We start from the raw sequence: 24,739 nt of genomic DNA, 5'->3' as shown, positions 1-24,739 counted from the left end.
GGTAATAATTATTTAATGTAGGTCCGGGCTACAAGGTGACATAAGAACCTCTCAAGCATCAGCCAATGCTAGCCGCTACTGTGCGATTGCTTCCTTCATACGGTCCCCGGTTCTTTGTATCGATATTCCCGCCAAGTGGTCTTTCAGAGTGACATTAATAGATAAGTATGCACCAAATTTGGTAAAGGAAAAAAGTTTTTGTTAAAATGGTACAATGGGTCTGGTCTCAAATAGGAAGTCAGCGCTTATTTTAGTAGAGAGTCATCGCACTTTTAGTAGTTTTTCATACTTTCACAACATGTTTCTACAGAGTATTATAGTTTTGTTCACCTAACGGCTGTTTGTAACAATTAAAACTAATCGAGATATATATATATCATGAAAAATCGTATACTATAAAGATAATAAACTCTTGGTACAGAATTCAAGTTTCATAGCTTTTTCAAGATGATGCGTTAGCTTTATTCCCTTAACATGATTTCACTGTTTGTACCATTATAGCTGTTTGACGACGCACCTAGACCATTATAAGTAAGTAAGTAGGGAGAGTAGCTGTTTGATGACGCCCTAGACCTTTAGAAGGCCCATTATGATACCACCGGGACTAATATCCGCTCATTCTATTGTTTCTCTCCTTTTTCTCATGAAGTTCAAAAAGTACAAAAAAGTTGTACATGTTTAACCTTAAAAACGTCGTCAAGACGTTCTGTACCATTATAAGGAGACTAAAAAAACCTGTAGTGTCACCTACAAAATTTTATTGCCAAGTACAACCTGAGCTCATCAAGTGTTCCTACAGACATTTTCAAAACGGGTTTGGAATATGCAAGTAAATCGAACGAAGCAATGACGATCTACAATATATATCGTACTTTGTCTATAACTCTCTTAGATTTTCTTAACTATTGATTTCCCTTGATGCTATATATTATATAAAAAATTGTTATACCTTTTTCGGCTGAGGAATAAATTTAAATATTTCTTTTAATATATTAAATATTTTTACCAATAATTGTTATTTTATATGTTATTGTGCATTGTGGTGACAATTGTCAGAGCTCGCTCAGGAGTATGTATACCAATTTTATACTAGTTCATAATGAACATAAAACCAACTGGTTCGTTTATTAATTTATCCGAAATCATAAAAACGATAAGGTCTTAAAACAAATTATGTTTGTTGTATTTAATTAAATAAATTATAATTTTTGAATTGATTCAATTCAAATATTTTCCGGCCTAGTTCATACTACATTTGGAACCAGTTAGATTTTGGTCACAAACTTCCATTTGTAAACTAGTATCTTTCCTAACTGGTATGACATTTCACTGCTGGCTAAGTACACTATTATCCAGCGCAGTCTCATATCCAAATACTTGCATATACGATTATATATCCTGTGGCATTTTTCTGTGAACATGTCAGCGTGTTTCGATGCCGGTAGATTATGTCAACAATATAAACTTGAACTTGAAAACCAGTTGGCTATGAAGCTCAACAAGTTTCGTGGTGCTGCAACTCGCTTAAGATAACTGATAACCGAATGATGAAGCAGTTGTCCTCAATGGTTCACAGAAATGAAGACAAACCAGAAAGCAACAACCAACTAAACAACAGCGAGAGTAACTTCGTAAAACTCTATTGAAAGTGGAATACCAGAAGAAAGCAAAAGGAAAGAAAGGCTGGAGAGCGGCAAGTCTTGAAACGAGTTTCGAGCCAATTATTAAGTGCCTACCAACAATATTCATTTAGATTTATGTAAATACACATATAATAAACGCATAGGTGGAAATAGTGTATGAAAAGTATTAAGAAAAGAAAGCTAAGAAACATGAGTCGATAAAGAACGACGTTGAAAATACAATAAATTTATCGATGACAATCACGCACTCAAGCATGGCGAGCAGAATGATAAAAGAACCAACTAAAGCTTGCATGTGAATATGTATATGGTATTTGCGGAAGCGCACCCTGCAAGAAATTTAGGGGAACTGAGTTATAAAGCTTTGAAACAAAAAAAAAAAAATAACAAAAAAAAGGAGGGATAATAGACAATTTAATTTCATTAAATGCATAGATTAAATAAAAAAAATTGTCTTAATATCCAGACCGCAGCGTTTGGCGGCAAATTATTCCTTTCCCATTTACAAAAAATGCAGTTGTGAGTTCTTACCATATTATTATCTCCTGAAAAAAGTACAAATGGCATTAAAGTTTGAGCAAATTTTCACAATATTCGTAAATGGAACTGCACTTTTAGACCAGGGTTTTTGGGTTTTCTTTCACCTTGTATTAAAAAAACCTATAACGAAATTTGGTGTTAATTTACTTTCTTATGTCACAAACAAAATGTATTTTTTTTATTTGAAATATTAAAGAAGAAAGCCTTGTTTTGACTGAACACCGAAAAAACACCTAATTTTCAATCAAAAAATCTTACGACAAATTTTTAGATTGTGTTACAATAGGTTTGTATTTTAACTGCTAACTATTACTAGCTAGCAAAGTTTCTGTTGGAAAAGCGTTTCTTAACCGAAAAAACTAGCAGAAGAGAGCATAAGTTGAGAGTGGAAAAAGCTGAGAGAGCTGCTAGTTGCTGCTAGTGAAATTTCTATTGGCAGAAAATATCTATTGCCATATGAAGAAACAGTTGTTAAAGCACATGTCTATACAAGCGGTATTTGACTCATATGCTTTGATTTGGTTTAATTTTATTATTTTGAATTATAATAATCAAAATACTTTTGATTGATTTTCAAGTGTTGATATGAAGTGATTGTAAAAACATCTTGATATTTTCTTGCTAGTTTCTGCTGGTTTTCCATTTTTTTACATTTTCGTCATTTCGCTCTCTGTGAGCGAAACTGTCAATTTTCTTCTTCCTGATAGCTAGCAGGTTAAGATTCAAAGCTAATGTCAGTAGGCTTAATGTTTGCTGAAATCTCTACTTTCTGACAGTATTAAAAATATATGATTACTATGGTAAATTTTGTCTTAATATTTCGTAGTAGCACCTATTTAGCAGGAAAAGACCCCACTCCTGCTTTTCTAAGAAAATGTATAATAATATTGTATACATTTTTTATACTATTTGAAAGAAGAGATTTCAAAAAAACGAAAAATCTATTGACTTTAAAAAACAAAATTAATAATAAAAAACTTTGTCATATAATATTTTCTATAGGACTCGTAGTTTTGCCGGAAATCGAGCTAAACCGGTTTAACTCTTAAAAATGCAACCACGCTCCTCCTCTTTCTCTTTCCGACCTTAGTTTGCCTTTTAATTATTTATCCTTTCATTTTCATCTTTCGCTTCCAATGGGTTTTAACCTACTGTGGTTTTCTTTCTCTTTTTACCTTTTTTAAAGGCTTCTGCACAGGTCTATTTGTAATGTTTGTATTTTAAAAAGCAGCGGCAATAAGTAAGGATCACAATGATTCGATTCATATCATCTACATATATACTAAAAATAGCAAAAATAAACCAAAGAGTAAAAGGCAATAAACCAATCCTATTAAAATTTTTTCTGATGAATCGCAAAGATGTAGACTGGTATAGAATTACTTTAAGTCGAGCATTTCCTGCAGGGAACATTCAAATAATACAAGAGTTCTTGTACACATACTGTTGTCTAGTGTGGTGTCAAGTTGAAGTTTATAAAATGCCTTGCACCAGAAAAAAGCCGTCGTAGTTTAATTTAAGAAGCCAAGGTCTAATGAAAGCCAGAATACCTACGGACGGCGTCAGCATACTGAAAATTACAAGAAAATTAACAGAAGTGCAAGAGCGGAATCGACAATAAACTGCATAGCAATAAGTTTTAGTAAATCTCATATCAACAATGTCGTGTATTAACATGAAAGTGAGTGATTACGTGTTAATATATGTTACCCAAGCAAAAATGTTAATTGTGTGCTTGTATATGCGTTAATAAGTAGTTTAAGTTCAACTTCATTGACGCGAGTGCGAACCTTGAGCTCATCAACATTTTCTACACCTTTCACAGATGCGGTTGTTGACCTTAATTCTTTTATGGTTTGTGTGCAGTGGCCAAGCAGCGCCAATTGTGGAAGAGAATGCAGTGATTGTAGCAGAATCAGAATCCACCAACAATCCAACAACTAACTTGCCACAAATTTCCACGTCGAATATAAGTTCCAACAGTGAGTCCGATCCGAACTACCAAATTGCTGACAAGCAAGATATAGATGTAGCTGCAGGTAATGCAGTTGATGAGGAGGCCGCTGCAGCCGAGCGAATGGCCACTGCCATTGTGGCACCACTAACTCACATCGCGCATATCACTTACGACTCGGAGCCAGCAACGCACAAACCCAATGCCGACAAGCCGCTCTTCCATCGTGAACCACACGATGAGTTGATTGTGTTGTAAAGTTTGGAAACTACATACGTAATTAAAACCGACGAAAGGAAACGAAATAAAATGTTCAACTAAAATATTTAACAGTTATGTAGGTGTGACTATAACTTCGGGAAATTAATGGTTAATGAATTGGCGGGGCTTATTTACTGCTGCTAATTATTATTATTTTGCGATTGATTTTGTGGTGATATGTAGTTCAAAAGTAGAAATCCATGAAATTAAAGGCTCATAAAATTCCTAAATATTATCTCTTATTTTGCTTCATTTTGCTTAATAAATGTTACATAGCAGACCCATACAAATGGACTTTGAAATATTCCCGAAAAGAGCAAAGTTAATCTCTTTTTAGACATAACTTTTACTCAAATAATATAAATTGTGTCATTTATGTTAATGTTTTTATATTGTAAGCTTTGTAACAGAATTTATGGCAAGACTAAGTACATCCATTTAAAGAGTAAGTCTCGCAGTTACTTTGACCTATATTTAATCTTATCCAGATTAGTTATTTAATATTTATTTTGTTCCCTATATTTTGGACGAAATTTTAATTTTGAATTGTTTGATTGTAACTGAGCACCATAGATTCGACTATCTATCGAGTCTTCTTCTTGTTCATATTTCTTAATAGATTCGGTCTGGTCAACTGACTTTTGATGTACTATTTGATTCGAATTATAATCCAAATTTAAATATTTACCGCATTTTTAATTTATAAACCATGTAATAGGAACAAAATTGGACCGTAATTATTACCCTTTGTAATAATATTATATAATATAAGAGTAGTACCATCTCGCGGAGTACTTTTTTTACCAGTGTAATGCACTTTCCCAATCCCAATATGTATATCGAATATCAGCCTAATCGAAGAAGAAATAAGGTTATTAGTTGTAAAATGGTTCTAGCACCACCTATCGGGATTTTGTTGCGTCTTAGACCTTCTCGTCAACGCCAACATCAAGTTAACGAATTTTGTAGGAATCCGATGGATTACAATGCATTTCAACTACCGCTAACAATTCATATAAACAAAATATTTTCGGTTAAGATAACTATTCTTTCATATTCCTATTTTTGTAGATTTTCTATAATTATCAATAAATCATAGTTTAAGAATATGCATCCCTTACAATAATTTAATTATAATAAGCGCCAGTGTATTTACAAATCTATCTAGTTCATGTAGTTTGATCGGTCTAACCCAGGAACGGTGCTGGCGCGGCGAAACGCAGAGGTGCTGGAGCATATTGGAGTGGCGCCGGGGCGAATGGCAAGGGGGCAGCCAAAGGTGCAGCGATTCTAGCGGGAGCAGAGAACGCAACCGATGCTGGGGCGGCGAAAGCCACCTTAGGAGGGAATGCTAACGACGCTGCAACAGGAGCTGGGGCAGCAAAGGCTACCCTGGGTGGAGCAGCCACGGCGAAGGGTGCCGGTGCAGCAATTGGCACTGCGGGTGGAGCGACTGGCAACGCTACAGCGTGATTAATGTGATGAGCATTGAACGATGACGCATATGGTGCGACAAATCCAGGAGCAATGGCAGCGGCAGGCAGTAAACCAGCGTTCGCTACAGCGACACAGGCGAATGAAGCGATGAGCTGAAAGGAATTAGATAAAGATGTTAAAAGTTGATTTAATTATAAATTTAATGGAATATTATTGAGTGCATACCAAAAATTTATTGGCCATATTTTTTGAATATTGCGAATTTTTTCTGTGGTAAAAATTTTTGTGAGTCGATGTTAATTGCCCGACGATATGAACGACTTTGATGCATATCGAATGCTTTGATAGATCTTTTATAATAATTGCAATTGCTCTAAGTCAATCCAGTTAATGCACTATAAGGTTACTAAAAACAGCGCTTCGTTTAACTGTAAAGTAATGTACATAGCTTCCCAAATATTTGGCAAGCGCCGGTTCGTCGCACTACAATTTTGCACCTACCAATGCCCTTTATGCTATAACCGATTGATTAATAATTTACTTTAAGTAAATCAATTGCGCATTACATTATTTAATACGTCCAAAAATAGTTTACTTTTGTTGGATACGAAAATTGCAACAAAAAACCATGGAATGTCTCATAAACCCACATAGTACACCCAAGGCATTGTCACACTTCTGTATTTCATGCGCCCCAATTGACTTACATACTTCCAGGTAAAAGGCCGACCTATTCGCATAGAGCTGATATATAACATAATAGTGCGGCTGAGCATGTGTGTGTTCATTTTTGTATTCGTGCACGTTGGTCAACTAGTGTCACAAGCTGCCACCCGCAATCAACGCCTACGTAATCACTTCAAGTAATGAAATAATTTAATTTCCATTAGTACATAGTTGTCGACAAATTGTTATTTATTGGCTCGATGAATAGGTTGGTGAACGGGGAATTAGAGTTAGTGCAGTAAGCGATATCGCTATGTATGCCAGCTTGTACTCAATGGTCGGCCGTATTTCGATAGGCATGTACAGTGGACTATTTTAATTCAACTTGCTATTACTTAATATCAAAATTATTAAAATACAGTGCCATGTACATTGCGTCTGTCAGCTTAACGAGTTACACTCCACTTGAATTTTCATAAAAGAATTTTTTTCCAGAGGGTTGCCTAGGGGCCGTAGAATTATTCGAAAAAAATAACGGAAATTATTATAGTATGTGTTATATGGGAGCTGGGGTAATTTGTGGACCGATTTTACACATTTTCTGCAATAAGATATTGTATATATCCAATATCAAACGTAATATCTCTAAAGTATCTTACATATTTACTGATATTTACGGTATAATACCAAAAGTTCGAAATTCTTATATTAGATAATTGGAACATGGGGGAAGTATTCACCTGATTTTATCAAAAGCTCTCTGAATTTTATAATAAAGCTTACAGTTGGGCTGATATTTTCGCTAACAAGCGAGCTATACGCACTGGGCTCCATTTATTCGGTATCTAGACTAGTTATGATCCGATTTTACAACTTCTAGATTAGACATGACATATCTTAAAAGTACTATTTGTGCAGACAGAGCTTTATCCCGATACCTTCATTGTTGCATTGTATCAATGCACTACATTGATATTAAATAGTTGCTTTCTACTCTTTTCAGTTATCAGGTTATTAAATCTCCGTTATTATAAATTCATTAGATTTTCCAAATTATCAAAGAACTTGCCGATTCTAATCTCCATTCTAATTTTAATACTTCATAGTCTATGTTTGGAAACTTACCAGAAGAACAATTGAAGGATGTCGTAAACTTTGCATTTGAAGTAATATTAAAAGAATGTAATAGTATAAAGGAGAAACGTTCGAGGGTCAAAATGTTCCTTCATTATAATCTTTAGCATATTTTGGGATTATCTATTTTTACTAACCTTATTTTGTGCAGATGACATTGTTTCGATCTTTGCCATAAACCAAGAGAATATGTTTTGGGTTTTGGACCATGTGTCGAATTAACGCTGAAGTTACTAAAATTAATTAAATATATTCACATATACATCTATATTAAGTCCTCGGATAAAAAACGTGAGCATCGCTATAAGACAAGGGGATCGTAAGGGTTTGTTCAATCCACATCTGTCTCCAAAATAAAAATTTAGTTTCGCTTTTTTTGGAAAAGCGTCTGGTAGGAAGTGTGAGCAAATTGTAGGACCATAAGACACTGCACATAGTAAATATTCGGGGTCAATTGTTTACTTTGCACCTTTGCGTTTTGCTGCCGTCTTACGCGGTGTCTTGTCTTCGCAAGCGATTGATTTTGGGTGTGAGGCGATTTTGAACGTGCGTACGCTTGCATATACCGTCAACGTCGGTTGCATCAACACGGTGACCAACAACGGCTCAACCAGACGGTAGTTGGTTACGTGCCTTGCGTGTCAAATGCGTTGCCTAATTTTGCGTGCTGTAAATTAGTGAATTATTTAATCCAAACATTTGCATGCCATTTAATATATACCCATATGTTAGTATGTATGCGTGTTAGGGTATATAAATAAAAACGATTTTGAAATTTTGATGATGAAAATCTTTACAAGTTAGAGCTCTTAATTGTAACGTGAAGGTTTTACACTTATCTATTTTTTTTCTTATTATCAGATAGAAATATTTATATCTCGCTTCTTCAAAAAATATCTGGAGAGATTTATTATAGGTGTCTAAGGACTTATTTTTTAGAGTAACAAGCGAAAAAAATATTCGTTTTTTTTACCCACCCTAGTGTGTATACTTATGTATACGTGTACGATTAAAATGGGAAATTATGAAATTTATGCAATTTCGATAACGCGATTCAACTTATTTATATACATTGGTGTCGGTGGCCAATCTAAGTAGTATAGATATGTTTTGACAAATTGAACATACCTGGCTGGAATTTTATGTGAGAGACATAGAGATTCGAAAAATTATTTTAATAGTACATATATCACTCTAGGTGTAAGATTTTTTTATGTCTGTGTTCCTCTCAAATATCTCACTTTATCTGTATATCAGATTCGATAGCTTTAACCATACAAAATATCTCCTATTTTTCTTATATTTTCGAGTTTGTTATCAGTAATCGAGGTTACAAAAAAAGGATAAATTTCCGTATAAGGAAGTAAATTTTAACATTAATAAGGTACCTTTCTATTTTAGCGATAAATATATGCAATACTCATTCTCAATTTAACTATATCCTGAACAAGGTATGTTAAGGTTGCAACGAAGTTTGTAACGCTCAGAAGAAAATGACGAGGACCCTATAAAGTACTAGTATATAAATGAACAGCGGAACATGCTTAGTCGTTTTAACTAAGTTCGGCTGTCGGTATATACGCGAGCTTGTCACTCAGTTTTTGAGATATCAATCTGAAATTTTGCACAGGTTCTTTTCTGCCTAAGAAGCTGCTCATTTGTGGGAACCGGCGATTTATGTATGTATCTGCCCCACAAACTGAACGATAAAAATTAAATTCTTGTTTGGAAAACTTTTTATTTGACAAGATATGTTCACGAAATTTGGCATATGTTATTGTTCAAGGCATCTCCGAAGAAATTGTTCAGATCGGGCTCCTATAGCTTATAGCTTCAACCGAACAACGAAGTTAGCGTTTTTATTTAACATTTCTTAGATATTAAACAAAGTATGTACATACCTACCTCTCATGTAATTGAAAGCCTAAATGTGGTTAAATTATTAAGAGGTTGATTGTGGATAATCAAAACATTTGGACACCTCCAATTTTAAAATCAGAATTGACTTTTTCGAGAATACGTCTATTCGTGTTATTCGAGCTCTCTCAATAAGTTAAAATATAGGAAATCCAATAAAGTAAAATGTTGCTAAATTAAAATTAATTAAATTACAATTAATGCAAAACAACACGGATTTTATTACATTCGCTGCTACTATATTGCTGCTTGGAAGTTGATGATCTCCTTTCAGTCCACCCTCAATTACGTTCGCTTAAATATTGTTATATCGACATCAAGTACATACAGCTCATAATATATTTTATACAATATTTACCTTTGCTAACGCGTCTGCCGAAGACCCAAAAAATCCACCTTAAAACTTTTCCATTTTCGTAGACAGCATTGTGCGCCTTTTGAAGTTTGTGGTACTTTCAGGTTGCATGAATTTGCCTCCATCTTCAAAATTTTGGCTATCATTAGTGCAAATTCGTTGCTCGAACTTTTTATTTGATGTATATCCTCCTCCAATCCTCCACACTTCTGTAAACAATACTTGTATAGGGAAAACGGAGCTGTTGGGTAATATCTTTAGTCCGAAGATGTATGAATCGTAAGCATACGACAACAATTGTACATTGTTAATTATTTAACTCAACACTAGTTTAAAGATTTGTTTCAAACATTGTATGGTGATAGTTAGACCGAAGCTCTTGCTTTAAACTGTAAAAATATTGGGGTACTCTAATCCGAGTAGAAAGCATTTGGTCTTTCTTGCGTCAAGCACAATTCTTGAATTTACTAAAGTCTCGGATGGTTGGAAGAAAAACTGTGAAGTGAGGTGACTACAAGTACTCTATTTATAAACCTGGAAGATTTATTTTTGCTTTAAGTGAGAATCTCATATATTCAAATTGGTCAGAGAACTGATAGTTATCAGTCATGAGTATAGCTGACTTATTTAAAGAATAAGCACTTGATATCTACAATCATTTACAAATAACCTATATTTTAATGAAAAACTCCAGTCCCAATTTTTTTTGCACATACAATATTATTAACTTGTTTATTTCATTGTACTAATTATTCGAATACTTGGGTTGTGTAATTATAACAAAGGTAATTATTGCTACAAATTATAAATACGCAAAATTAAATTAGATTAAAAATAAAAAAATGTTAAATAAATTAACAATCGAGTTAAAGTAAAACTTAAACTCCATGGTATATACATACTGGCATACTGATGTAAGGTACGTACGTAAATGACTTTGGTGCTATTCGCTTTTGATATGCCAACATATCAACTTCCTTTTGTCTCTAATTAATCACTTTTTCTTTACAACAAAGGAAATTAGAAGAGTGAGTGATGGTGGTGGTGAGCCAATAATTTAGCCGAGTGCACAGGCACGGAATGAAGATGAGCGTGAGGCGCCACTATTTTAGCCACATGCGCTGTGGGAAAAGCATAACCGACTGACACGTGGTGTGTAGTGGTTTTGGGGCCAAATACGGCGCGGTATGAGGGAGCTACAAATGCTGCAGGCTCTAACACTGGTGGGGCGAGCGCGGGTTGCAACACTGGCACTGGTACGGGCAGAGGTGCGGGCACCACATGGTGATGATGATGCACTACCGGAGCTGGTAAAAAGGCGGGTGCTGGAAGGACTGGAGTAGGAGCTGGCAGAAATGCGGCTGGAGCTGGTAGTATTGGTGCAGGAGCTGGAAGTATTGGCGTTGGAGCAGGAAGGAATGGAGCAGGTGCTGGTAATAGATGAGGCGCAGGCAGCCAAGGTTCAGGTACAGGTGCAGCAGCATGGAAATGAGGTTCAGGTAACCATTGTTCGGGAGCAGGAGGAGCTGAGTGGAAATGTGTTGGTGGCAGCACCGGTGGAGATAGATCGAAATGGTCCGGTATAGCTGAATTCAATGAAAAAGGATATGAAGGTTTAGCGACGGCTACTGCAGTCATGGCTAGCAAAACGAAAGCCTGAAAATAGAGAAGGTACTTAATTCTTTAAAAAGTTCATGGAGAAACAAAGAGAGTATACTTACAAATTTCATAGACGTCATTTTGCTTATATTTGTTAGAGTTTAAAGTAAGTTGTTTTACCAAGGACCACACTTGTCTATGCAAATGTTATCTGGCTAATGAATTATTAATTTTATTGCTGGCATTTATATGAAAAACTTCACATTACCCACAATTACTGGGCAAACCATTGTACATTTCACTTTCTAGCCAATACTTGGTTGGACATGGTGACGAACTGCGGCGTCAATCGCCATTAAACTATTGTGGGTGACCATTTTTGGTCGACGGTCGATTACTGGCTCTTTAGTATTCAATGTGAAGGAAAATGTTGCGGGCAATGCTTTGCTCTTTTCATAACCGCAATAGGCCCACTCACTGGCAAACAATTAGTTCGCTTTAATTGCTGGTTGAATGTTGTAACAAGTGTTACTATTTTAGGCGCTAATTATGACACAGGTCAACCAGTGTGGTGTGCATTTTATAATGTAAGCATAATGTTTCCATTGTGTTTACATTTTTATGCATAATGAATGTATATATGTCAATGCAATGAAATATAAGTGGAAGCACTACTATCTGACAAAGCAACATAAAGTTATGTAATATACAAGAAAAAACGTTAACTCCGGTTAGCGAAGCTATAATACTCTTCACAAATACAAAAGATTCCTAATAAGAACTTGATTTTGATCAGTCAGTTTGTGCTAAAATAATCCGATCTGAGCAATTTCTTCGAAGATTGCACCTCTTCAACTAAAAAAAGTTTTCCTTACAAGCTCTTGATTACGATTGTTCGGTTTGTATGGCAGCTAAATGCTATAGTAGTAGTCCGACTCAAGAGAAAGCAATTTGAACTATTGATCAGCTGATTTCTGGCTTCCTTCGGCATTGATTTTTTCCACAGCCTTCGCATACCGAAACATTCTTGGACGATAAGGACAACACTTTTTTTATGTTTTTCGATTATCAGTTGTCAACGATTAATATTACGGACATCTCACAACATTTTGTGATTTTTTTTTGTTATTTTCGACCACAAAAGCCTCATTTGAATGTCCACTGAGTTCATCGTTTTCGATGCTAATTTGCCTAGATGAAACTCAGCAAACCACTTACGAAAGGATCCTTCACCTGAGCAGAGCCAAGACAATTCTGTCACCTTTCAATACAAGTATTAACATAAATTAGTTGCTAACGAACTTTGCTTCTTTTGTTTTCAAATTATTAGCGGAATCCTTAATCATAAGGATTCAATTCTCTCTCATAAAGACGAGACGATTCCATTAGTAAGGTGTAACTGGCATTGGTCTTTTTAATTTTTATAAATGATAACATAATACTGAATGATAATAAACTCAGACCCAGTTACCTTTTCAATATTAATATACGACATTAAACAGCTAAGAAGAACTTATATACATATGTGTATACGCTAATAATAAAAAGTAAATTTGCTAACACCCCGATATAGCTTGGCTCTTTAAGGTCAGATAGGAAACCTCAGTTGTAACGGCAGAAGTAGTTCAATTAACTTAATTAATATTTCTAAGCTAAAATAGTAGAATTGATTTCTGTATTCTTTTATAGTTTTTGTTTTTTTTTATAGATTTCCAACGATGGCAGTTCTCCAGAAGAAAAACTAAAACTTAGGTTGAGAAGCACATTCATCATTTGGTTTACAAAATAAGTTAGGATTCGAACAGTTGTTAGATTATTAAGAGATATTTTTTGGTGCTACATATTCCCCGTATCGTTTTCTCACCCTAATCTACCAGATGTGACCATCCACACTTCTTCAAGTTAAACACTGAACATTTGTTTCTAAATTGTTTTTATTTTTACTTTAACAGATTAATCAGTTCAAGTTTCAGCAACTTGCAAGCAAAATGCCGTCAGTTTTCGTTACTTCCTACCTATTCCACCCTCTTTACCACGCATAGGGAGCTGGGGCAGCGGCGTAAGCAGCGTGGAAGGGTGCGGCGAATGGTGCGGCGGCCAAAGGTGCGGGCAGAGCAGTTAAAGGAGCTGGCGCAGCGGCGAAAGGTGCGGGCAGAGCAGCTAAAGGAGCTGGCGCAGCGGCGAAAGGTGCGGGCAAGGCAGCCAGAGGGGCGCGGGCGGCTAAGACGGCTGGCGCAGCATATTTAGCCAAAACTGGCGCAGCGGCGGCATAAGCAGCTGGGACACCAGAGACATAACGACTGGCGAAGGGGCCGGAATACTGGAAAGGTGTTGTGGTGTATGAGGAAAGTGTGCCATCATAGTTGTTGCGTACGTCGATTTGGCTGCTGCCGCCAGCGGCATACAGTGGAGCGTTTGCGTAGGCCAGAGGAGCGGCGGCTAATGGTGCCACAACACCGGGTTTCGCTGATGCGCATGCAACGAGAGCGACAAGAACGAAAGTTACCTGAAAGTATGCAATAAAAATTGCAAATGACGAACACAAAAAAAACGGTAAAATATCTAAAAAACTTACGAATTTGAACATTTTGCTTTTGTTTGGGGTTTGCTTATACTTGACAATTGGAAGTGTTGAGGTTGTATGATTCCCTTGGCAAACTTAACTACCTTTTATACTCAAAAAACTAAGTGAATTGGCGAGTGAAACCTAAAGTGTTGTAAATTAGTCATTTGCGATTTAATATAAGTTCAATTGATATTTATAATAAATAAACGAAATGCATGACTCGGAAGACCTCGCCTAATATGCGTAGCCGAACTTACAGCGTGTGCATATCAAATATCGCTGTCTGCCGGTGGCACGTCGCTGCAATTGCCGAAAGAAATTTATAAAAATTTAACATGTAATCGATAAGCAATTGGCAATAAACGTGAAATGGTTCACTGAAGTGGTCACAAAATGTCTTTTCGTCATTTCTTTTGCATTTGTACCGACTTTTTACAATCGATTTACCGTCGAATTTACCCTTGAATGACTGTTTTTTGTTTGGATTGTTGAGATAATGATTTGGTATGCGAATTGCGTTGAAAGCGAAAATCACCCAAAAGAAGGGCTAGATTTCAACCTTCTTTAAATTTATATTTCGTTTTTAAGGTATTTCTCTTTTAAAACTTGTTTTATTTTATTATTTAATATATTATATAATAGTTTAAAATAACAAAAAAGCCATTCTTTTATAGCTAATCAAACTAGACAGTAATAAAAGTAGAAAATAATTTTAAATTACAAAGAATTTATATTTCAGTAGTAGCATATCAAACAATCCATCATAATTAATTAATTTAAAATTAAATTATGATAAAATTAAAGTTATTGAGAGAATATTTCAATTTAGAGTAAAAAACTTGATGCCCTCGAACAGGTGGTAACTGCATTAGATCACCAAAGGGTATGACATTTATGCCTCCAAAACAAGCGTCTAGAGTTTTCAGCTATCGCAAACGAGAGTCGATCATACAAAGCATCTCATCGGGTACTATAGAAATTTCATCTAAGAACAGAAGCTTAACTGGTAGCTTTAGCAAATGGTGTAGCGTAGATCCTCCGATCAACCGTGCTGCAACTACAGTGAGAGCACCAACTTTTACCACCGGTTTACTATAGCATCGGTACACTTGGTTTTTAATAGATTAAAGAGAAATTTTTTCCCGGTGCCTGCTCCTCCAGTTACAAAGATTTTCTCTCGTTTAATATCACCATTAATTTGGTTTTCGAAGCTCTCTGTGCTAAGAATGAACAATTGTCTTTGATCAACATTCATAGCTTGTCGCGCTTTTTGAAATTGATCATTGCTCATTTCTCTCTCTGGTAACTTTTCCTCTTCAACGTCAGGATTTCTAATCTCTGGCTGTTCGGATAAAATTCGGCTCCGTTCGTAGACCTGACTGTCGTGGGTCTTCATAGGCATCATGATCAATGCTTTCCTCGGTATCACTTATCGGTTCAAGAAGGAGGTTCACACAACATAGCAAACTCTGTAAGGCTCATGTTCGCAAAATCGTAGGATGTTTTAACGGACGATTTTCATATATTTTAAAGATATTGCTGTAGTAGCTAACTGGATGTCCGCTTCCGTCGAACTGTAATATTTTTTAACGCTTTCTTGTGTTCCGGAAAATACGATTTCGTGAACTGTGCCGCAATGGGATATGGCAAAGGCGATACGCACATTCTGCAGCTGATATTTGTCGTTCATGAAGAATATTCATACATATTTTGAACAGTTTGCGTGAAATATCAGTCTCTTCGCTTTGGATTTATTGTATAGCCTGTGCAATTCCAGAATTGGCACCGTCAGGTTCTGCTTTTGCTGGATACTTTGCAATATTGTATGCTATCGTTTCGTTTGATCTGCACGGCTGAATGTCGATATTACCTGTCCAAAGACTCAATAACGTAAATCGTATTTAACAAAGTCTGCCCCCATTACGAAGGAAATCATCAGAAGAATGTGATAATATTCGTGTCTCGTCACATTCTTGACGTGGAAAGTTGAATCGACATCTTACAGAGGTATTGTTCTTCGTACAAGTTTGTGTATTTCATCGACATTTCTTCACAAGTCTCTGTAGCAAATGCTGGATGATTTTCGATCCAAACCACCATATGAAGGTGAAGACTACCACGATTCTGAAACTCAATATACCTCCAGAAGTCTTTAAATTTTCCTCCAAACACCTCATCATTATTTTAAATAAATTTCATTACAGCATTTACTCTAATCATGAAATGTCGTCTTAAAATCACTGTGTAATTTTCGATGAATCGTTGACTCTCATTGATGTCAACTGTACTTGGATCAACGTCAGGTCCTCCATCGGCTAACAAAGCCGTTAGCTGATCTAACCAGAGGAGATCATTCGAACTAAATGTTACAAAATAGGTTGGATTTCCTATGCATCTGATTTCAGCTAATAGCTCATTTAAGGCTGATTTCCAATAGGCTGCAGAACCTCTTATATTCTTGAGATAAAAATGTTCGTCTTCAACTGCTCCTTGATTAACAATTGTCATTCATTTTCTACATTAGAAGGCATTACATCAATCGGTGCCATCATTGATGTCTGCAGTGGAATAGTTTGATGAGTTTATATTCTGTTGAGAAGTGGTTGTTTGCGATACTGCTGCTACCCCATCAATGCTCCGATGAGTTTCTACTTCCTCAGAATCATTATGTCTACCAGCCAAGACTTCAACATAGATGTAACCAAGCGTAAATTGTACATTATTGCTGCCTGTTGTACGTTTAGATATCCTCACGAAATCGTCAAAATTATCGCATCAATAACACAAGCCTTTTTATTGTTATCATTTGCCCTAGATCGCTTTTGGCCACAAGAATGAGAGTTACTGAAGTAATATTTGTTACCATAATACATTACTCCAAACTATTGACTGTCTGTTGTTAGTATGCCACCTTTAAATACCATAAACAGATCTTTAAAATCTTAACGCAGAGTACTTCCAAGGTTTGTTCGTTAGATTTGTCGTTCAAGCTTTCATATGTGCTTGGTTCTTCGTCAAAAGTGATACGAAATCTTTTGCCGAATGAGACCAAGTCATCTTGGAAGACTGTGAAATTTCGTAATATTAAGCATTGATCATTTCCATAGTATAAGCCGTTAAACTTCTCTATATTTGAAATCTTTGATAGTTGATTTAGTCACCTGTTATCTTATTGAGATTCAGGATGTTCGCAGACCAATATTGTGGTGAAAGAATGCTCGGAGAACGATTGCTAATGCCATCGCACAACATTGCACTCCTGCAAATCCTGATGTGAATATGAGCTCGTTTCCTTGATGCCATGAAGTACGTACAATTCTTGAGGAAATCACGGATTTCTTTTCAAGCACTCGCAATCTCAGTATGTTCTTCACTAGTCTCTTCAGCTATCTCGAATGGTGCTTTTTCAACTCTTATATTATTATATTCTTCAATTACAACGTTCTTGTCGTGAGAACTTTGTAAAATGGATTGTTTGAAATTAGCCAATAGAGTGCATCATAAACAGACGTATTACATGAATGTTCTCTAAACGCTCAGTAAGTAAGAATAGTCGTCTCCAGCATTATTTGCACTTGTTGGTAACATGTTCGGGAGATTTTCAGTAACTTTAAAAACACGAACAATACCGCTTAGCCACGAAAACTGTATTGCCCAAATACTCCACTTATTTTAAACAATTTTACAAACAAAATAATGCGTGAAATTAGCCGTTATTCTGCTTGCGATAATTCCGCAATTAATTTTGGAATGGAACCTGGGTCCAAATTGTTTCAATAAGATTTATACGGTGCAAAATTTTTCTTTAAACTCAAATAAGTCTTGCACCGTTTACAAACGATCTAGATTTCTTCGTTTTATTTCGCTAGGCAAATCTGGTGCTGACTAAATGTCTACAATCCATTTAGAGATCTGATTAGGATAGCACCGTTTAGCGCAAATTTCACAGATCTGGTCACGAAATGTGTTAATTGAAGCCTGATACTGGCTCTACCTAGTCTTCTCGACTTTGCCTTTGGTATCCGCATTTGCTGCAAGCAAACAACTCTGTCCCCTTCGATCTGTGAAGCTCGATATTCAGCAATATGTTGCCGCATGTGCTGTAACCGAGTTGCTTTGTCTTCATCTGATTGTGAGGCTCTCTCGGTCAACCCTCCCAGAGGTCCTATAGAAGGGTAAGGCTTTCATTAGACAGGGTGCAGCTGAATTTGACGCTAGCGACATGATATCTCTGTTATTCATCCCTCGGCACGTTTCTCACCTTATGTTAAATCGGGTGGTTTAAAATGATGTAAAGGTTTAGCGCTCGACATATGTTAAAATTGTGCTGTACATTTTATAGTTGTGGATATGGGAATTTATGTAATTGCAATTTTGAAATCTGACTTTCTATTATCTAGATTGTGTATTAATAATACCCAGCTTATATTTGCATTGTTCTTGAATAAAATATATATTGCTCTTTTTTTATTTTCGCGACCAGATAGGAAGGTCAGCACAGCTATAACCTGTATGGTGCAATTTTAACACATGTCGATGGGGTCTGCGCAGACCACTGCGCAAGCTGAAAATTTTACTTTCAAACTTTAAAAAATTTTTATTAATGTATAATTTTCGAATTCCACAATGATAGGTTACAGATTTCTTGTGTCTTAATGTAAAAAAATGAATCGGTTTCTGTCGCAATCGAACCCGGCCGTACTCATCCACAAGTAAGAACCAGTCCAATAGGGAATTCTGGGCTTTGTGTGATAACGAATGATATTTTTTTTCTTATTTTATTATACTCTCGCAACCTGTTGCTACAGAGTATAATAGTTTTGTTCACCTAACGGTTATTTGTATCACCTAAAACTAATCGAGTTAGATATAGAGTTATGTGTATATATAAATGATCAGGATGAAGAGACGAGTTGAAATCCGGGTGACTGTCTGTCCGTCCGTCCGTCTGTCCGTCCGTCCGTCTGTCCGTCCGTCTGTCCGTCCGTCCGTCCGTGCAAGCTCTAACTTGAGTAAAAATTGAGATATCTTTATGAAACTTGGTAGACATGTTTCATGGTACCGTGAGACGGTTGGTATTGCAGATGGGCGTAATCGGACCACTGCCACGCCCACAAAACGCCATTAATCAAAAACAAATAACTTGCCATAACTAAGCTCCGCAATAAGATACAAGACTGTTATTTGGTACACAGGATCACATTAGGGAGGGGCATCTGCAGTTAAAATTTTTTTTTTTAAAGTGGGCGTGGTCCCGCCTCTAATAGGTTTAATGTGCATATCTCCTAAACCGCTAATGCTATAATAACAAAATTTACTAGAAGCAAATGTTTTTAGCACTTCTATTGACGGTGTGAAAATAGTTGAAATCGGGTGGCAACTCCGCCCACTCCCCATATAACGGTACTGTTAAAAACTACTAAAAGCGCGATAAATCAAGCACTAAACACGCCAGAGACATTAAATTTTATCTCTGAGATGGTATAAGATGACTTTATAGGAACCGCGTTCAAAATTAGACAGTGGGCGTGGCACAGCCCACTTTTAGGTGAAAACCCATATCTTGAGATCTGCTTAACCGATTTCAACCAAATTCGGTGCGTAACGTTCTTTTCATGTTTCTATGTCATAGTGCGAAAATGGGCGAAATCGGATTACAACCACGCTTACTTCTCATGTAACACCATTTTCAATTTCATCTGATTCTTTCACTTTCCACTATGCAAATCAGGTAACAATGATTATATCGGGGTAAAACTTTGCGTGAATAATGCAATTAATGTATGCCACCTTGCGGCCAGAAATTGTCTTAATCGAACCAAAACTGTTCAAACCCCTAAGTACTAAATATGTGGACCCCAGTGAATATAGTTGACCTTCTACCGAAAATATCAGTCAATCCACAAAGAAATCTCAAACGAGTATACCATTTGACTTTGCGAGAGTATAAAATGTTCGGTTACATCCGAACTTAGCTCTTCCTTACTTGTTTAATTTTGAAAAGTGAGTCAGATAAGTCAAATGTGTAGGAATGAGAATAAAAAGTATGACATATACGGCGGAATGGTTCATTTAGTTCGAAATTTCTTCTACACGATTTTAACAGTAAAGGTCTAAACTGAAAAAGCGAACCGGGATATTAAATTTAATTTCAGAAAGGAGGAAAGAGCTGCACACTGTTCCATTCAAGATTTTTTCGAAGTATATTATGTAAAGTATTTCCCTATAACTAGTAAGTCTAGGTAGATTTATAAGTCTTAAATAACTAGTGTATGGAGGTAGACTTAACGCCGGTGGGATTGGAAATGCCTTAATGCGAAAAGTAAAAATTGTTTTTTGATTCGGTAGCTGTTGTTCCATACAACAGAGCTATATTCCAATATAGGTCTAACCAAAGTTGAAAAAAGTGTTTTAGTAATATACAGATCTCTAAATTCTTTAGATCAACGTTAAACAAAACTGAGGACAGGACTAAGATATTTTATATCATCTGTTATCTCTCTACTGACAACACGATGATTTTCAAGCACTGTTTCTCATCATAAAGTAGACTCCCCAAAACATTTCTGTAATAGGCATTTAACGGTTCTGCAGCCGAGATTTCATTGAAAACACAAACTTTCAAGCAAACTCATTGTTCAGAGGTAAAAAGCGATATAAAAACTTTTGGCTTCGTAAACAAATAGCTACACCCTCTTTAGGTAATTTAAAACTTTTTGTGGGAACTATTGTTGGTACATTCGAAAGATTGTTTCCTGATTTCGCTTATTAAATTTTTTAAATGGTGGCTCAAAGAGATTATTGGGTATATGGTATACCCCTATTACGATTTTCAACTTCACTCAATTGAATTGAAGTTAAAACAATTCAAACTCTGATCAACCAAAATATTTTTTTATAACGAATTACAATAATATGCAGTTGAGTCGGAAATTGTTGGAAATCTGAGCTCGATTATGAACTAGTAGTTTACGAGCATCCCTAACACAATCACTTTTTAATTTTAACTGAAACGTGCTATGTCTTATAACTTTATTGTAGTATCAAATAATAATACAAAAAAGTTTACATTTTTGCCCAAAACACATTTTTTTCATTCACTGTCTACGGAGTGCTGATACCAATACTGCTCGTACCCGATTGAAGTGCTTAGGTGTATAAATATCAGTACAGATGCTTTTGCTATTGTTAATGCATAGTTGTTGCTATAAATGCTAACCATATTCGCTCATCAATTACGCACAGAACTGACCAATACACTTAGCGACGTTCGAATTCAAGCGCCGGACAAATTGAGTATTAACAAGTAAGGAAGGGCTAAGTTCGGATGTAACCGAACATTTTATACTCTCGCAAAGTCAAATGGTATACTCGTTTGAGACTTCTTTGTGGATTGACTGATATTTTCGGTAGAAGGTCAACTATAGGCAATGGGGTCCATATATTTAGTACTTAGGGGCTTAAACAGTTTTGGTTCGATTTAGACAATTTTTGGCCGCAAGGTGGCATACTTTAATTGCATTATTTACGCAAAGTTTTACCCCGATATAATCATTGTTACCTGATTTGCATAGTGGAAAGTGAAAGAATCAGATGGAATTGAAAATAATGTTACATGGGAAGTAAGCGTGGTTGTAGTCCGATTTCGCCCATTTTCGCACTATGACATAGAAACATGAAAAGAACGTTATGCACCGAATTAGGTTTAAATCGGTTGAGCAGATCTCAAGATATGGGTTTTCACCTAAAAGTGGGCTGTGCCACGCCCACTGACTAATTTTGAACGCGGTTCCTATAAAGCGAATTTATACCATCCCAGAGATAAAATTTAATGTCTCTGGCGTGTTTAGTGCTTGATTTATCGCGCTTTTAGTAGTTTTTAACAGTACCGTTATACGGGGAGTGGGCGGAGTTGCCACCCGATTTCAACTATTTTCACACCGTCAATAGAAGTGCTAAAAACATTTGCTTCTAGTGAATTTTGTTATTATAGCATTAGCGGTTTAGGAGATATGCACATTAAACCTATTAGAGGCGGGACCACGCCCACTTTTAAAAAAAAAAGTATTAACTGCAGATGCCCCTCCCTAATGTGATCCTGTGTACCAAATAACAGTCTTGTATCTTATTGCGGAGCTTAGTTATGGCAAGTTATTTGTTTTTGATTAATGGCGTTCTGTGGGCGTGGCAGTGGTCCGATTACGCCCATCTGCAATACCAACTCACGTCTCACGGTACCAAGAAACATGTCTACCAAGTTTCATAAAGATATCTCAATTTTTACTCAAGTTAGAGCTTGCACGGACGGACGGACGGACGGACGGACGGACGGACGGACGGACAGACAGTCACCCGGATTTCAACTCGTCTCTTCATCCTGATCATTTATATATACATAACCCTATATCTAACTCGATTAGTTTTAGGTGATACAAACAACCGTTAGGTGAACAAAACTATTATACTCTGTAGCAACAGGTTGCGAGAGTATAAAAATACGTGATTTAAAAAAATAAAATATCTATTCATAAAAAAACTGCGTCTGTGTGCTTTAAGAAGCGCATGACCACGCGTATCGCAGCCTATGCATAATTAATACATTAATTTAAGCATAAATAAATATTTCTCAACGAAGGGGAGTCTTAAATATTTCTCTAAATGATGTTTAAGTATTAAACAATTTTGTTTTTAAAATATTGTTGTGAAAAGTGAAATCGAAAGTGAGAGGCGTTACTAACTGTTAAATCTATAAACTTATTTATATCTAAACATAAATATAAAGATATATTTATATTTCTCCAGCAATTTGGCTAATTCGATTAACACTCAGTCGCCAATTGTTTTAAAGAAATTCGGATTTACTTAATTAAGCACATTTCTAAATTGTATATGTCATTCATAGCTATTTTTATTTAACTGTATTCTCAGTTTGGAGAACTGCTTTCAAAATATGCATATAAATATTATTTTTTCTCTGGCAAACCTGAACGCTTTGATAAATATAGTATAACTGAATCACGAGCGAGAGAAAATTAGCATCTTCAGCTTATTGCACATTAAGCATATTTGACAGCATTGTTGCTGAAAAGGTCATAGTACTAATGCCATCGGATTTAATATTGTTTACAGTGTATATATAACAATTATATGTATATATAATCGTAAAATTATACCCTTTCTTATTGCATTTTATGGTTATATTTGTTAACTTGGCGTGAATTCGACACATTTGGAACAACAACATGTAAAAATTAACAGTTACAAATACTTTAGAAGTCGCGGTACCCAAAGCCATATTTTTTAAATACCTCATTGTTTATTGTTTACTTTGTGCGAATTGAGGTTGTTCAAGGCCAGCGTGGCGTATGAGCGATGCTAGAGGCAGACTGCAACGACCGGATGTAGGCACAAATTTCTAGATCCAAGCGCTCATGTAAATATTTCTTCATTTTAACGACTTTCATATTATTTTCCTTCATAATAAAACCAGAATTTCATAAATCAAATTTTAATTGTTTTTTTATGGCAAATATTCGCATTGCCTTTGCATGTTATTGAGCAGCTGATTCATTGAAGTCGGTTCCGACAAATGACCTGCAGTCATGGTTGGATTTAATGAAACTAGGACACAGTAATATTGCCTTTCAAATAGAACCTATGATTATTTAAATGTGCTCAGGGAAATGTTAAACTATGTTTTTGTTTTCGCAATTGCCCTCAAGCACCCTCTTTGCATTAAATGATTTAAATAACAAAATTTAATTTCCTATTATCAGGGTATTGTATGTACTACCTTATGGCTTTTGTAACCTAATCATATAACAGCATCGCAGGTAAAATTACTACATTCACTGATCTAAACAGGGTTAGATCACTAAATGACGAGACGTGTTCGAAAATAAATACATATATATTTCGCAATATTTCTCGCTTCTTCGCTGCCGAATGTCTCACAATTTTCTGTACAAAAACAACGGCAACAATATTTAGCACGATTTGTCTTAAGCCCCCAAATAGTTTGCAGTTTGGCAATAGCCTTTACATTTTCGCTAAATCTCATCTCTGCGGGCATTATCTTGAGGTCGGAGGTTAGGAAAAAAGCGCCAGATCGGAGAATAAAGCAGGTACGGATTACATACTCAAATATACACAAAAGAAGATGATGAAGGTGTTATATATTATATATTAAATATATTTGATTTAATATAAGTATGCTTTATTTTACTTAGTGCTAGTAGCGGCTTAAAAAACCTGACGTTGAAATCCCATAGTTTGTACTCAGTACTGATCACGTGCACAATGTCTTTTCCCATAAACTATAAATTATATCTGCGCCATCTATGTATTGTACTTTCTTTACTACTACAAGTAAAACTGTTATCTCTATTGTGATTTTTTCATCTATACATATGTAGTAAATGTTTAGTTATTTTTCATTAGCTATAAACTTCTCTCGAAGAACTTTGTATAAAGCGTCCATTTAAATCCGCTTTGTTTCTTAAATATGCAAACTTGTAGCAGTCAATTTATGACTTGTTCTGGTTTCTGTTATTCTACCCTTTTCAATTGTCTCAAAATCGAAATGAGCAGTAGAAGATGATGTTACTCACAAGTAGACCTATCAGGGCGTTTAATCAGCATTGCCGTATTTCTGGTATTTCTTACTA

General features: G+C 35.8%; 4 protein-coding genes across 4 annotated transcripts; 1 reads left to right on the top strand and 3 right to left on the bottom strand.

The window, feature by feature from the left end:
• The first annotated feature begins 3,668 nt into the window (after nucleotides 1–3,668).
• Nucleotides 3,669–5,081, top strand: LOC106616933 (uncharacterized). Its single transcript, XM_014233868.3, has 2 exons — nucleotides 3,669–3,864; nucleotides 4,009–5,081. Exons 1-2 carry the CDS (start codon nucleotides 3,844–3,846, stop codon nucleotides 4,393–4,395), a joined length of 408 nt encoding a protein of 135 aa, XP_014089343.3. The 5' UTR covers nucleotides 3,669–3,843; the 3' UTR covers nucleotides 4,396–5,081.
• A 68-nt stretch (nucleotides 5,082–5,149) lies between these two features.
• Nucleotides 5,150–6,146, bottom strand: LOC118681368 (cyclin-dependent kinase inhibitor 1C). The gene is made up of 2 exons (XM_036365669.2): nucleotides 6,061–6,146; nucleotides 5,150–5,987 (listed from the first exon to the last, which is right to left on the bottom strand). Exons 1-2 carry the CDS (start codon nucleotides 6,076–6,078, stop codon nucleotides 5,586–5,588), a joined length of 420 nt encoding a protein of 139 aa, XP_036221562.2. The 5' UTR covers nucleotides 6,079–6,146; the 3' UTR covers nucleotides 5,150–5,585.
• Nucleotides 6,147–10,664: 4,518 nt separating this feature from the next.
• LOC106616962 (uncharacterized) lies at nucleotides 10,665–11,718 on the bottom strand. The gene is made up of 2 exons (XM_014233898.3): nucleotides 11,629–11,718; nucleotides 10,665–11,563 (listed from the first exon to the last, which is right to left on the bottom strand). Exons 1-2 carry the CDS (start codon nucleotides 11,644–11,646, stop codon nucleotides 10,928–10,930), a joined length of 654 nt encoding a protein of 217 aa, XP_014089373.2. The 5' UTR covers nucleotides 11,647–11,718; the 3' UTR covers nucleotides 10,665–10,927.
• A 1,704-nt stretch (nucleotides 11,719–13,422) lies between these two features.
• LOC106616932 (cuticle protein 38) lies at nucleotides 13,423–14,203 on the bottom strand. The gene is made up of 2 exons (XM_014233866.3): nucleotides 14,082–14,203; nucleotides 13,423–14,012 (listed from the first exon to the last, which is right to left on the bottom strand). The coding sequence occupies exons 1-2, from the start codon at nucleotides 14,091–14,093 to the stop codon at nucleotides 13,536–13,538; spliced, it is 489 nt and encodes a 162-aa protein (XP_014089341.2). The 5' UTR covers nucleotides 14,094–14,203; the 3' UTR covers nucleotides 13,423–13,535.
• Between the last annotated feature and the right edge of the window lie 10,536 nt (nucleotides 14,204–24,739).

Source organism: Bactrocera oleae, chromosome 6 (assembly GCF_042242935.1).
Source record: "Bactrocera oleae isolate idBacOlea1 chromosome 6, idBacOlea1, whole genome shotgun sequence".
Lineage (NCBI taxonomy): Eukaryota > Metazoa > Arthropoda > Insecta > Diptera > Tephritidae > Bactrocera > Bactrocera oleae.
This window is presented reverse-complemented; position numbering and strand designations above follow the sequence as displayed.